The following is a 15,342-nucleotide window of genomic DNA, read 5'->3' as shown; positions in this document are numbered from 1 at the left end:
GTATATACGACGCATTGTCTTGCATTGCCTCAAACGGGAAAGTGGCCCCCACTAAGATGGCCGCCACGGAGCGCATTAGCTATACAGCCAGTTGACGTCGAGGTTTGTCCCTGAATCTGACGTCATGGGGCGTCATGCCCCCTGATTGGCCAGCAGTGGCCGCGTGACCTTACCTGACCATTCAGAGACGAGCGCCTAGCTCGGGGTGGGCGTGGCCCGGGGCGGGGAGGGGCCTTCGGCGTCCGCGGAGGCGAGCAGAGATGACGTCAGTGGGCCAGAGGCTGCCCGTGCCTTGTTGTCAGCAGCTGCTTCAAAGCAGAAGAAGAAAGAAAGAAAGTCAAAGCCTTGGCGTGTTGTTGTGTTCGCTGTGTCTGCAGCAAGTCTTCTCCTCGCCGCCAACATGCTGGCTGGCGGCTGACGGGAGCTCGGCCCTCTTACGTAAGCCGCAGCCGCGCCAGGACGCAGGATAGCGGATTGAGACGTTGCAGGTTAGTGCCAAGATATTTTTTATTCTTATAACCCCAGAAAACTCTTTCCTGACATTATTCTGCTCCTATTTGGCGTAGCTGCTAGCAAGGCGGCGCCATTGTTTACTTCTGACCACAGCTGCTCACCGGGTCAAAGGTCACATTCGCTGTAACTTGCCTTTTGCTCTTTGTCAGCAACACTCTTAAAGGCCTACTGAAATGACATTTTCTTACTCAAACGGGGATAGCAGGTCCATTCTATGTGTCACACTTGGTCATTTTGCGATATTTTTGCTGAAAGGATTTAGTAGAGAACATCCACGATAAAGTTCGCAACTTTTGGTCGCTACTAAAAAAGCCTTGCCTGTACCGGAAATAGCAGACGATGTGCGCGTGACGTCACGGGTTGTAGAGCTCCTCACATTGTTTACAATCATGGCAACCAGCAGCTAGAGCAGGTGTGTCAAACACAAATACAGAGTGGGCCAAAATTTAAAACTGAAAAAAGCCGCGGGCCAAGGTTGAACAAATTAACCTTTTAATAGGGACCCAAACAAGTTTTGCATTGAATATTGAACAAGCAAGGCTTATCTAACTTTATAGTGACATGTAAAATCGAGTATTAAATAATAATAATAATAATTAAAAAATATCAATGGCATATCAAATAAAATTTAAATACAATTTGAATGCCTCTTTTCTATTTGCAGCCCTCTGAGGTAAATATCAAAATAAACTTTTTCCACCGGCTAGTAATACATTTGCAAATAAAATAACAATAATGAATGAATCAAACATTCAAGCCTTGAAGTAGCAAGAGTAAGTGCATGAGTAAAATGTTAATTATTGCTTGGGGAGGGCAGGGGTGTATATTGTAGTGTCTCGGAAGAGTTAGTGCTGCCAGGGTTTCTGGGTATTTGTTCTGTTTATGTTGTGTTACGGTGCGGATGTTCTCCCGAAATGTGTTTGTTATTCTTGTTTGGTGTGGGTTCTTTGTTATTCTTGTTTGGTGTGGGTTCACAGTGTGTTGCATATTTGTAACAGTGTTGAAGTCGTTTATACGACCACCCTCAGTGTGACCTGTATGGCTGTTGAACAAGTATACCTTGCATTCACTTGTGTGCGTGTGTAAAAGCCACATGTATTATGTGACTGGGTTGGCACACTATTTCTATGTAGGAAAAGCGGATGTGACGACAGATTGTAGAGGATGCTAAAGGCAGTGCCCTTAAGGCACGCCCCCAATATTGTCGTCCGGGTGGAAATCGGGAGAAATTCGGAAGAAATTCGGAAGAATGGTTGCCGTGGGAGATTTTCGGGAGGGGCACTGAAATTTGGGAGTCCCGGAAAATCGGGAGGGTTGGCAAGTATGTGTATTAGCGGTGAATGCGGTGTTACAGCGGCACCGCCGCTGTATAATACCGGCGGGCCAGTTCTAATGTTAATTTCATATTGCCTCAAGGGCCAAATTAAATTACACGGCGGGCCAAAATTGGCCAGAGTTTGACACCCATGTTTTAGGTGGTAGCGTGTATTGTAGTGTCCCGGAAGAGTTAGTGCTGCAAGGGGTTCTGGTTATTTGTTCTGTGGTGTTACAGTACAGATGTTCTCTCGAAATGTCTTTGTCATTCTTGTTTGGTGTGGGTTCCCAGTGTGGCACATATTTGTAACAGTGTTAAAGTTGTTTATACGGCCACCCTCAAGTGTCACCTGTATGGCTGTTGACCAAGTATGCCATGCATTCACTTATGAGTGTGTATAAGCCGCTTACATTATGAGGCTATTTCTTTGTAGGAAAAGCGGATGTGACGACAGGTTGTAGAGGATGCTAAAGGCAGTGACTTTAAGGCACGGCCCCCAATATTGTTGTCCGGGTGGAAATCGGGAGATATTCGGGAGAATGGTTGCCCAGGGAGATTTTTAGGAGGGGCACTGAACTTCGGAAGTCTCCCGGGAAAATCGGGAGGATTGGCAAGTATGAATATTAGCGGTGAATGCGATGTTACAGCGGCACAGCCACTGTATAATACCGGTGGTCCGGTTCTAATGTTAATTTGATATTGCCTCAAGGGCCAAATTAAATTTCATGGGGCCAGAGTTTGACACCCATGAGCTAGAGCGATTCGGACAGAGAAAGCGACAATTTCCCCATTTATTTGAGCGAGGATGAAAGACTCGTGGATGAGGATAGTGAGAGTGAAAGACTAGAAGAAAAAAAAAAAAGACGAGGGCAGTGTGAGCGATTTAGATGTTATTAGACATATTTACTAGGATCATTCTGGAAAATCCCTTATCTGCTTATTGTGTTACTAATGCAGTGGTTCTTAACCTGGGTTCGATCGAACCCTAGGGGTTCGGTGAGTCGGCCTCAGGGGTTCGGCAGAGGTCAAAATACACCCGACACATCGTGTCAATAAAAACTTCTCCCTATCGGCATATTACGGATACGGCAACGGCAAAAGTAACACTGATTTGCAGGTGTGTAATTTGTCGTGAGTTTATGCACTGTGTTGGTTTTGTTTTTTAAACAAGGTGATGTTCATGCACGGTTCATTTTGTGCACTAGTAATAAAACATGGTAACATTTTAGTATGGGGAACATATTCACCATTATTTAGTTGCTTATTAAAATGTAAATTAGTAACATATTGACTCTTAACTAGAGATTTTTAAGTACTTATTAATGCCTTATTCGGCATGGCCTACTATTTAAACCTTAACCCTCTGACCCTAACCAAATAATTCTAAATCAGGTCTTTGTTACTTAGAATACAGCAGTGATCAAAATTATTCAACCCCCACACAATTTTGGTGTTTTAGCAAGATGGACATTTATTCCGTATTTTGTTTATAGTCATGTCAAATAAAGATGTGTCAAATAGATAAATGCAAATTAAATTGTAACACTGTATTTTACAAAATACCAAAAAAGGACATTTTTCTTAATATCTCATTGACAAAATGATTCAACCCCCTAGTTACATGCATCTTTAGTACTTAGTAGAACACCCTTTGGCAGTAATGACATCCTTCAAACGTGATACATAACCGGACACAAGCTTCTTGCAACCATCTACAGGTATTTTAGTCCATTCCTCTTGGGCAAAGGCCTCCAGTTCATTCATATTCTTGGGCTTGCGTGCTGCAACTGCCTTCTTCAAGTCCCACCACAGCTTTTCTATAGGATTTAGGTCTGGCGACTGTGAAGGCCACTCCAGAGTCTTCCAGCCCTTCTTCTACAACCACTCTGATGTTGATTTGGAGGTATGCTTAGGATCGTTGTCCTGTTGGAAGGTCCAACGTCTCCCAGGCCTCAGCTTCGTCACTGACTTCATGACATTTGCAGCTAATATATCCTGCTAGGAAATAGAATTCATAATGCCTTGAACGCGCTGGAGATTCCCGGTACCTGAGGCAGAGAAACAGCCCCAGAGCATGATTGACCCCCCACCATGCTTAACAGTAGGAAAGGTGTTCTTCTCTTTGTAAGCTTTATTTTTTCTCCTCCAGACATAACATTGATTCATAGGCCCAAAGAGTTCCACTTTTGTCTCATCACTCCATAGAACAGTTTCCCAAAACCTTTGGGGTTTGTCCAGATTTAAAAAATTATTCTGGCAAATCTAGAAAATCTGTAGAATCAAATTCAAATCTTATTTCAAAGTCTTTTGAATTTCTTTTAAAATTTTTGTTCGGGAAAATCTAGAAGAAATAATGATTTGTCTTTGTTAGAAATATAGCTCGGTCCAATTTGTTATATATTCTAACAAAGTGCAGATTGGATTTTAACCTATTTAAAACATGTCATCAAAATTCTAAAATTAATCTTAATCAGGAAAAATTACTAATGATGTTCCATAATTTTTTTTTTTCCAAAAAGATTCGAATTAGCTGGTTTTTCTCTTCATTTTTTTCGGATAAATTTTGAATTTTAAAGAGTCGAAATTGAAGATAAAATTAAATTTTCATTTTTTTCTTAAATTGTTCTTTTAAATTGTTCAATTAAGTGTTTTTTTCATAATTTATTCTCTACAAAGAACCTTCCGTTAAAGGAAAAAAAATGTATGACGGAATGACAGACAAAAATACCCATTTTTTTAATATATATAGATTTATTTATTAAAGGGAAATTCAACAAATTGGCTACTTCTGGTAATTTACTTAAGTGTGTATCAAACAGGTAGCCATTCGCATTAATCAGTACCCAAGAAGTAGCTCTTGGTTTCAAAAAGGTTGGTGACCCCTGGCATAAACTTACAAAAAAATGACACACTTGCAAATCATTCAGCTGTTGCCGTATCAATAATACGCCGATAGGGAAAGGTTTTTATTCATACGATGAGTCGGGTGTGTTTTGACCTCCGCCGCACCCCTGAGGCCGACTCAGAACCCAGATTAAGAACCACTGTCTTAGACACACGTAATAAAGGTGTTTAATGTTTTTTGATGATAAATAAAACATTAAGTTTCCTAAAGAATAATCTTAAAAAAACAAAACCTTCTTCAGATGTTTACTGACAAAATATTCACGTTTAAATAACATTTATCACCTGCGAATGCTGCTTATCGGCCTCCTTGACTACCAGTAATCGTATCGGCCCTGGAAAAAAAAAGTGAGGTTTTGAAGAACGTAATCTTTGTTTGTTAAAGTGTCAGCTGTGTGACGGCGCCATGAACGTGGGCACGGCGCACAGCGAGGTGAACCCCAACACGCGCGTGATGAACAGCCGCGGCATGTGGCTGTCGTACATCCTGGGCATCGGCCTGCTGCACGTCATACTGCTCAGCATCCCCTTCGCCAGCGTGCCCGTGGTGTGGACCCTCACCAACCTCATCCACAACCTGGTAGGCCCGCACCGCCACGACCGCCGGCGCCACGGTCTTCCTCTCTTAATAACGTGTGTTTGCTGCAGTGCATGTACCTGCTCCTGCACACCGTCAAAGGGACGCCCTTCGAGACCCCTGACCAGGGCAAGGCCCGCCTCCTCACGCACTGGGAGCAAATGGACTACGGCGTGCAGTTCACCGCCTCGCGCAAGTTTCTCACCATCACGCCCATCGTCCTGTGAGTCACACTGCTTTCTTTTATGACCTTGCTAATGCCAGCTGTGACCACCCCTTTTCCTCTACCAAGAAAGCTACTGATGCTTATTAGCAGAGTGGCCGACATCAGCACATATATAGACAACAGTGATCAATGTAATGGAGTTTGTGAGATTAATGTGATATAAATGATTATATATAAGGCAGACGATACAGGTTTTAATACTATTGGCGAGGGGTGTAACGGTACGTGTATTTGTTTTGAACCGTTTCGGTACGGGGGTTCCGGTTCGGTGCGGAGCAGTACCGAAGGAATTACACACGATCATATGAAGTAAAGTCTTAACAAGCTGCTCCGCTCCGTTCTGCCTCTGTCCGTACACAGCACCCTGCATTGTCCCGCCCACACAACCATCTGATTGGTTACATACAAAGCCAATCAGCAATGCGTATTCAGAGCGCATGTCGTCAGCGCTTTAGTGTCGATGTCGAGCAGATAGGTCTTTAGCAGGGGAGCAACGCACTCTCCCCAAATTATATTCCAAGTCAACTACTTTCTAAACATCACTATGTTGACCTTCTAGAAACAAACTGCAGCTCAGCTCACTCGCAGTCCTGGCTTTAGGTGAAGACTAGTTAGCTTTTAGCGTAACATTAACTCATTTTGCTGTGTGTGTGTGCGCGTGTGTTGATTGAGGTGTTGAAGCAGCAAAAAAGGACATTAAATGAAGAGTTTCTGTCTCTGATAGTGTTTAAAATAATGTAAGTGCATCATAAAGCCTACATAAACTCCATGGTGGTAAGGGATTAATTTTCAGCTATAGTTACATGAATCATTAGTAATGTAGCAGCCTAGTTTTGAATGGCAGGGTCCCTGCCATCACAAGTTGAAAAAAATATAACATTTACATAATAAAAATCAACTACATGTTTCCTCAATGCTGTAATAAATTAAGCATGATGAGTTGACTTGAAATTGTTTAATGTTGGAGTTTTTATATGTAGAAGAAAATTTGTGTCATTTTATTTAATCAAAGCAACAACTTGAAGCGGTTTAATGTGGATTAACGTGGGAAGAATTATTAGTGTTCCCAATGTTAAAAGGATCAAGCCATTGTTTACAAATATGGTAAATAAATAACCAAAAAAATGTATATTTTGTTGTTTTCTTACTGTACCGAACCGTGACCTCTGAACCGAGGTAGGTACCGAACCGAAATTTTTGTGTACCGTTACACCCCTACTATTGGCATATTGTGATAATTGGGGGTGTGAATCTTGGGGAACCTAACCATTTAATCCGATTTTAAATAAATGATAAATGGGTTGTACTTGTATAGCGCTTTTCTACCTTCAAGGTTCTCAAAGCGCTTTGACACTACTTCCACATTTACCCATTCACACACACATTCACACACTGATGGAGGGAGCTGCCATGCAAGCCGCTAACCAGCACCCATCAGGAGCAAGGGTGAAGTGTCTTGCTCAAGACACAACGGACGTGACGGGGTTGGTACTAGGTGGGATTTGAACCAGGGACCCTCGGGTTGCTGACGGCCACTCTCCCACTGCGCCACGCCGTCCCCAATTTTTGGGGTGACGTTTTGATTCAGATCCAATTTTTTATTCAACACTATTCTCTCAAATGTATTATTTACTATAATAACCGAATCAACTTTATTTATTTAGCACATTTAAAATTTACCACAGGGGTAGCCAAAGTGCTGTACAATGGCCAGGTTAAAAACGAGAACCGAGCAAACACAACACAAACAGAACATGATAAAAAATCAATAAATAAATAAAACATAAAAACAGGTTCACAGCAGGTGTATAATGGGGCGCTATTGCAGGATGGATATTACTCACTGTTAAAAGCCATGGAATAAAAGTATGTTTTTAAGAGAGATTTAAAAACAGGAAGAGAGGAGTCTTGTCTAACACTCAGAGGTAGGTCGTTCCAGAGCTTGGGAGCAGCGGCGGCGAATGCTCTGTCACCTCTAAGCTTCAGCCTTGTGTCAGGGACCGTCAGTAGCAGCTGATCTTAGTATAATAATAATTGATATAATAATATTTATAATACATCTTTTTCAAAACCGGTCGCAAGTCGGGTGGTACGTAAAACCGATGTTAGTATAGTACCTCGATACTAATGAATCATACTCAGTACAAGTCGATACAAGTATGATTACATCGATATTTTTTAGCATCACAAAAGCTTTGTTCTTTTTTTTTAAAAGTTTATATTATGTGAATAAAGTCAGGAAATATGTCCCTGGACACATGAGGACTTTGAATACAACTAATGTATGAACCTGTAACTTCTTAAGGGGAAATTTACCACAATTTCTGAAGGGTTAAAACCAATAAAAATCAGTTCCCAGTGGCTTATTTTATTTTTCAAAGTTTTTCTCAAAATTTTACCCATCACGCAATATCCCGAAAAACGGCTTCAAAGTGCCTGATTTTAATCGTCGTTATATCCACCCATCTATTATCCTGTGACGTCACAGCGTGACCACACAGAAACAAACATGGCGGATAGCACAGAAAGGTATAGCGATATTAGCTCGGATTCAGACTCGGATTTCAGCGCCGTAAGCGATTCAACAGATTACGCATGTATTGAAACGGATGGTTGGAGTGTGGAGGCAGGTAGCGAAAAGGAAATTGAAGAAGAAACAGAAGCTATTGAGCCATATCACGATAGACAGCAGCACGGGAGGAAGCGCGGACGAATTCGGCGATCGCCTTCTAACCAACGATTGGTATGTGTTTGTTTGGCATTAAATGCGGGTGGAGGGAAAGGCTGGATGCAAATATAGCTACAAATGAGGCATAATGATGAAATATGTACATACAGCTAGCCTAAGTCAATAACGTCAACAAAACTCACTTTTGTGCATTCATGTACAACGTTATAAGTTTGGTGGACAAAATGAGACAGAAAAAGAAGTGGCATAAATCACGTCTTAACCAAGACATCCAGGGGGTTTACCTCGCTCGTCTGCGGGAAGAGACTGCCGTCGTCCCTGAATAGCTCCCGAGGCACTCGGGCAGATTCAGTGGTGGTGTATTTTCCAATATTGCAGATTTCTTTGACTTTATTGTTGGAAATGCATCTGCTTTGAGTGTCGCAGGATATCCACACATTCTTGCCATCTCTGTTGTAGCATAGCTGTCGTCAGTACAGTGTGCAGAACAAACGAGGGACTTTCACATCTTTTGGCCACTGTTGCAACTAGAATCCGTCTCTGTTTGTGTTGTTACACCCTCCGACAACACACTGACGAGGCATGATGTCTCCAAGGTACGGGAAAACAGTCGAAAAAACGGAAAATAACAGAGCTGATTTGACTTGGTGAAAGGTCATTGCTCCGACAGCCTATCAATTGAAAGGCCTTTAAATTGCTAAATTCACCCATTTAGAGTTGGGAAATCGGTTAGAAAAACATATGGTCTTTTTTCTGCAACATCAAGGTATATATTGACGCTTACATAGGTCTGGTGATAATGTTCCCCTTTAGTATCGGACTGATACCTAAATTTGTGGTATCATCCAAAACTAATATAAAGCATCCAAACAACAGAAGAATATATGATTATTACATTTTAACAGAAGTGGAGATAAAACATGTTAAAAGAGAAAGTAAGCAGATATCAACAGTAAATGAACAAGTAGATTAATAATTAATTTTCTACCACTTGTACCTAATAATTTCGACAAAATAATAGAAGGGAAAATGACACAATATTTTACTGCGTATGTCAGCAGACTAAAATAGGAGCCTTTGTTTGCTTACTTACTACTAAAAGACAAGTTGTCTTGTATGTTCACTATTTTATTTAAGCACAAAATTGCGATAAAAATATGTTTAATGTACCATAAGATTTTTTGTTAAAATAAAGCCAATAATGCAATTTTTTGTGGTCCCCTTTATTTTGAAAAGTACCAAGAAGTATCAAAAGCCATTTGGGAACAACACTCTTTGCGAGTTTCAAAAAAATAATTCTGGTTTTCATAGAGAAGACCTAAACTTCTTTATGAATATTGTTAAAATTGTCTTTTCTTTTTAAATTTTTGTAAATTGATTTTTTGTGAAATTGTAAATCAATTTAGAATGGTGATTTATATGTGAGTGTGAATGTTGTCTATCTGTGTTGGCCCTGCGATGAGGTGGCGACTTGTCCAGGGTGTACGCCGCCTTCCGCCTGATTGTAGCTGAGATAGGCGCCGGCGACCCCTAAAAGGGATTAAGCATTAGAAAATGGATGGATGGATTTATATGTACGTTTATTTGTTCAACGTTAGTGATAATGCCAGCAAATTTGACAGCAACAAGGCGCTAACTAATCCTTGCTTCCATGGCAGGAAACGTAGGAAGTTTCTTCCAAGTATTATTATCACTGGAGGACGAGGACTAGCTGAACATGCTACCCGACACACCGTAGGATGATTCAAGACTCCATGCTATACGCGAGGGGTGTGAATCTTTGAGCGTTCAGACCCAATACCTGGGGTGACAGTTCCATTCTCGATCGAACACGATTCTTGCAATGTATTATTTGTAATAATAATTATAAGAACGTTTTTCAAACCCGGTTACAGGTTGGAAAAAGCTCCTTTCGGTTACATGCAAATGGCCTAAAAAACTTGTTTTTTTAATTGCTTAATAACTTTTTTTTTTCAACAATTGTTAAAAATTATGAATGCATTTTTTTGAACACCCCTACTGACTGCTAAGCTAGAACTCTTGAATGTAATCGTAGGTGGGTAGATGGTACAATTATCGACTGTAACTGTGATAGAGAAGGTTACTCTGGATGTGGAATGCTGGTCTGATATCTTAGGACAAGGACTCCGGTCAGTAGGGCGCGCGTGTGTGTGTGTGTGTGTGCGTGCGTGCGTGCGTGTGTGTGTGTGGTCTAAGGGGAACACATACAAATAATGATTAGGATACATTTAGGCAATATATAAATCAATCGATAAATCAATGTTTATTTATATAGCCCTAAATCACAAGTGTCTCAAAGGGCTGCACAAGCCACAACGACATCCGCTGTACAAAGCCCACATAAGGGCAAGGAAAAACTCACCCCAGTGGGACGTCGATGTGAATGACTATGAGAAACCTTGGAGAGGACCGCATATGTGGGCAACCCCCCTCCTCTAGGAGAGACTGAAAGCAATGGACGTCGAGTGGGTCTAACATAATATTGTGAAAGTCCAGTCCATAGTGGATCTAACATCATAGTGAGAGTATGATGTATATATAATATGATGTATATTATATATATCGTACTATTAATATATAATTGGCCCGAGGATGTGAATGTGAGTGTGAATGTTGTCTGTCTATCTGTGTTGGCCCTGCGATGAGGTAGCGACTTGTCCAGGGTGTACCGCGCCTTCTGCCCGAGTGCAGCTGAGATAAGCTCCGGCGACCCCAAGGGGGACAAGCGGTAGAAAATAGATGGATGGATGGATGGATAATATATATGATATACATATTTTGTATGAATATTTTATACAATAATATGACAGGGTACGTATAATGTTATTTTTAATATAATATACTCTACAACAGGGGTCGGGAACCTTTTGGCTGAGAGAGCCATGAAAGCCAGATATTTCAAAAAGTATTTCCGTGAGAGCCATATAATTTTTTAAAAGACTGAATACAACTAAATGTGTGCATTTTTAAGTAACACCAACATTTTTAGAGTATAATACGTCTCTTATTCTTTTTAATAACATTGTTATTCTAAAGCTAACCAATAATAAATATAACTCTTCTTACCATTAATGCGACTTCTTGAACAGGTGCGATAGAAAATGGATGGTTGGATTAAAATGCATGATAAATAAATAAATAAATGGGTTGTACTGTATAGCGGTTTTCTACTTTCAAGGTACTCAAAGCGCTTTGACACTACTTCCACATTTATTACACACATTCACACACTGATGGAGGGAGCTGCCATGCAAGGCGCTAACCAAGTGTCTTGCTCAGGACACAACGGACGTGACGAGGTTGGTACTAGGTGGGGATTGAACCTGGGACCCTCGGGTTGCGACGGCCACTCTACCACTGCGCCACGTCGTCCCCCATGAGAATGTTTTATAATTTGAACATTATTTTTAACACTGTGATTACCAGCAGAATTATTCATTACTTATCGTGTTAAGCAATGTCAGCTAAGATTTATCTGAGAGCCAGATGCAGTCATCAAAAGAGTCACATCTGGCTCTGGAGCCATTGGTTCCCTACCCCTGCACTAACTAACCCCTCTTCCACTATGCTGCCCTATAACATTTCAGATTTCATAATAAAAAAAAAAGGAAAACATATTCTTGTCTTACATAAGAATGATACGCAAATTAATTAGTTCAGCAAACATGCACCTGGTGATAGGTTGATTGGCAACACTAAATTGGCCCTAGTGTGTGAATGTGACTGTTGTCTGTCTATCTGTGTTGGGCCCACGATGAGGTCGCGACTTGTCCAGGGTGTACGCCACCTTCCGCCCGATTGTAGCTGAGATAGGCACCAGTGCCCCCCGCATCCCCAAAGGGAATAAGCGGTAGAAAATGGATGGATTTTTAACACTGTGATTACCAGCAGAATTATTCATTACTTATCGTGTTAAGCAATGTCAGCTAAGATTGATCTGAGAGCCAGATGCAGTCATCAAAAGAGCCACATCTGGCTCTAGAGCCATTGGTTCCCTACCCCTGCTCTACAATGTGTTATAAAACAAATATACAAACAAATGAACATGGTCTATTAGAGCAGTCCATTAGAGATGAATGGAGAATAAGCACCATTGATTTAGACCAGGAGTAGGGAACCTATGGCTCGCGAGCCAGATGTGGCTCTTTTGATGACTGCATCTGGCTCTCAGATCAATCTTAGCTGACGTGGCTTAACAGGATATTTATGAACAATTCCGCTGGTAATCACAGTGCTAAAATTAACGTTTAAAATATATAACATTCTCATGCACTTTATCCGTCCATCTGTTTTCTACCGCACTTGTTCAAGAAGTCGCATTAATGATTAGTATTATTGGTTAGCTTTAGAATATCAATGTTATTAAAAAGAATAAGATACTTATTATGCTATAAAAATGTTGGTCTTACTTAAAAATGCACGCAATTAGTTGTATTCAGTGTTTAAAAATATTATATGGCTCTCACGGAAATACTTAAAATATTTGGCTTCCATGGCTCTCAGCCCAAAAGGTTCTCGACCCCTGATTTAGACAGTGCTTTAAAACGTGGTCTGTGTCGCCCTCTAGTGGTAGGATAGGATAACTACGGTGTAACAAAAAGTATTAACAGGGCGAAAGTTGAGCTGGCGAATAACATCGTCAAGCAGAAATATGGTTCCAAACAAACACTCGGTTAAGGCTACATCCAACACATTATACGCATTTTAGCATTAAAAACCATGCCCATGCTATATTCGACGTATACTTACATTTTAGTCAGAAACGCACACAATGCGGTTTACACAATCACCAAAGAGCCCATATTAAGCAGAAACGCTACAAACAGGAAATTGCGTCTCAGACAAGGTCGCCAAATTAAGAGCACAGGAAATCTAACATCTCAAAACTGCGTCAGAATAAGATAAGATTAAAACACTTTCTGAAAGTAACAATACCAAGTATGGTACAAGTATATGGCTGATACGACAGTGATGAGATCGATATTTGCTGTGAGTACAAAGTCGTCCCTTTTGTTATTGTTTTCAAAAATAAGTCCCTGGACACAGGAGGACTTTAAAGGCAAAAACCAAAAGATTACAGTCGGAGCCAATTGTAATTTTTCACTAGTTATCGGCGGCATAGCTCGGTTGATAGAGTGGCCGTGCCAGCTACTTGAGTGTTCCAGGTTCGATTCCCGCTTCCGCCATCCTAGTCACTGCCGTTGTGTCCTACCGCAAGGGACAAGCGGTAGAAAATGGATGGATGGTATGTATCGCAAAGTATTCATAGCACTTTAAATACGTTACAGCCCTATTCCAAATTTCTTATTTTTGTCCTCAAAATTCTACACACAATACCCTGCTATAACATTCGGAAAATGTTTTTTTTGTTTAGTTTTTTTTTACAAATATATCAAAAATAAAAACTAATAAACACCATGTACATAAGTATTCATGGACTTTGCCCAATATTTACAGATGCACCTTCGGCAAATTAAAAAAATAAATAAATAAAAATGAATGAAACCATACCAATGACTGTGTGTGTGTGTTGCAGGTACATCCTCACCAGCTTTTACACCAAATACGACCGGGTCCATTTCGTGGTGAACACGGTGTCGCTGCTCACCGTGCTCATTCCCAAGCTGCCTCAGCTGCACGGCGTGCGCCTCTTTGGCATCAACAAATACTGAAGCAGGCGGAGCGCCAGTAGGAGGCATCAGCGAGGTCAGGACCGCCGCGCCGTCGAAGACGAGGCGGACTCCCGACTGTCCGCGAGCGTCGGCCTGCAAAAGTCGGGAGACATCTCAAAAATGGTGTTAAGACGTTAGTTAGCATGTTAGCATACTTTTCTCCTACGCGTCTGCAAGGAACCACAAGACTCTCGTGAGAGGACGGAGACGACACACCTGGAAAGTCAGGTTTTTTTTCTGTCCCGTAGCCGGACGCCTCTCGTCCCGCGTTTTGCGGAGGATCAGCAGAATAGTTGAAGTAGAGGAGCTCCCAGCATGCATCAGTGCACTCCACGCCATGGCCGCCTTTGTAGCATTTCATGTTGATATTTATTCAGTTTGTTTCGACCAAACGTAGCTGCTGTCCGTGGCCGATAAGGGCTTTTGTCTCATGGAAGGTTGGACTCTTTTAAAAGAAGGCTCAACAGCGAGGGACTTGTTAGCTAGCCATAACACACGTCACGTGATCCTACTGCGTACAAAAATATAATATTTTTCAAACCGACTGTGTGTGCATTTCATAAAATATACAGCACAGAGTTGTCATTTCCAGGTAAACATTCATCTTAGCTTCACTGTACTTATTTGTTCACTTTAATCGCATTTTAGCCTTTCGTCTATCTGTGTTGGCCCTGCAATGAGGTGGCGACTTGTCCAGGGTGTACCCTTTCTTCCGCCCGATTGTAGCTGAGATAGGCGCCAGTACCCCCCGCGACCCCAAAATGGAATAAACGGTAGAAAATGGATGGATGGATCATGCAATGTGAGAGGATTAAAGGCCTACTGAAACCCACTACTACCCACCCCACAGTCTGATAGTTTATATATCAATGATGAAATATTAACATTGCAACACATGCCAATACGGCCTTTCTAGTTTACTAAATTGCAATTATAAATTTGCCGCGAAGTGTCTTGTTGAAAACGTCGGGGTATGATGACGCGTGCGTTTGACGTCACCGGTTGTAGCGGACATTATTTTCAAGCTATAAGTAGTCTGCTTTAATCGCATAATTACACAGTATTCTGGACATCTGTGTTGCTGAACCTTTTGCAGTTTGTTCAATCAATAATGGAAAAGTCAAAGTAGAAAGATGGAGGTGGGAAGCTTTTAGCCTTTAGCCAAAAAAACACAGCCGGTGTTTCCTTGTTTAAAATTCCCGAACACGAAGCTTTACTATGGATCAGAGCGGTCAAGCGAACATGGATCCCGACTACATGTCAACCGGCAGTTTTCGGTGAGAAAATTATGGTAATACGTCGCCTCTTACCGGAAACATCAGCGAAGCTTCCGTCCTGCTGCAGCTGCCGTGAGTTCCCTCAGAGACTCTGGCGTCAACACACCCGTGGCCACACCCCTCCGGCTTTCAGGTACTATTTAATCTC

General features: G+C 41.4%; 1 protein-coding gene across 1 annotated transcript; it reads left to right on the top strand.

Moving 5' to 3' along the window:
- The first annotated feature begins 235 nt into the window (after positions 1-235).
- Positions 236-14,461, top strand: ormdl3 (ORMDL sphingolipid biosynthesis regulator 3). The gene is made up of 4 exons (XM_061908105.1): positions 236-488; positions 5,118-5,312; positions 5,381-5,532; positions 13,782-14,461. The coding sequence occupies exons 2-4, from the start codon at positions 5,139-5,141 to the stop codon at positions 13,915-13,917; spliced, it is 462 nt and encodes a 153-aa protein (XP_061764089.1). The 5' UTR covers positions 236-488; positions 5,118-5,138; the 3' UTR covers positions 13,918-14,461.
- Positions 14,462-15,342: the final 881 nt, after the last annotated feature.

Source organism: Nerophis ophidion, linkage group LG08, assembly GCF_033978795.1.
Source record: "Nerophis ophidion isolate RoL-2023_Sa linkage group LG08, RoL_Noph_v1.0, whole genome shotgun sequence".
NCBI classification, from domain to species: Eukaryota; Metazoa; Chordata; class Actinopteri; order Syngnathiformes; family Syngnathidae; genus Nerophis; species Nerophis ophidion.
This window is presented reverse-complemented; position numbering and strand designations above follow the sequence as displayed.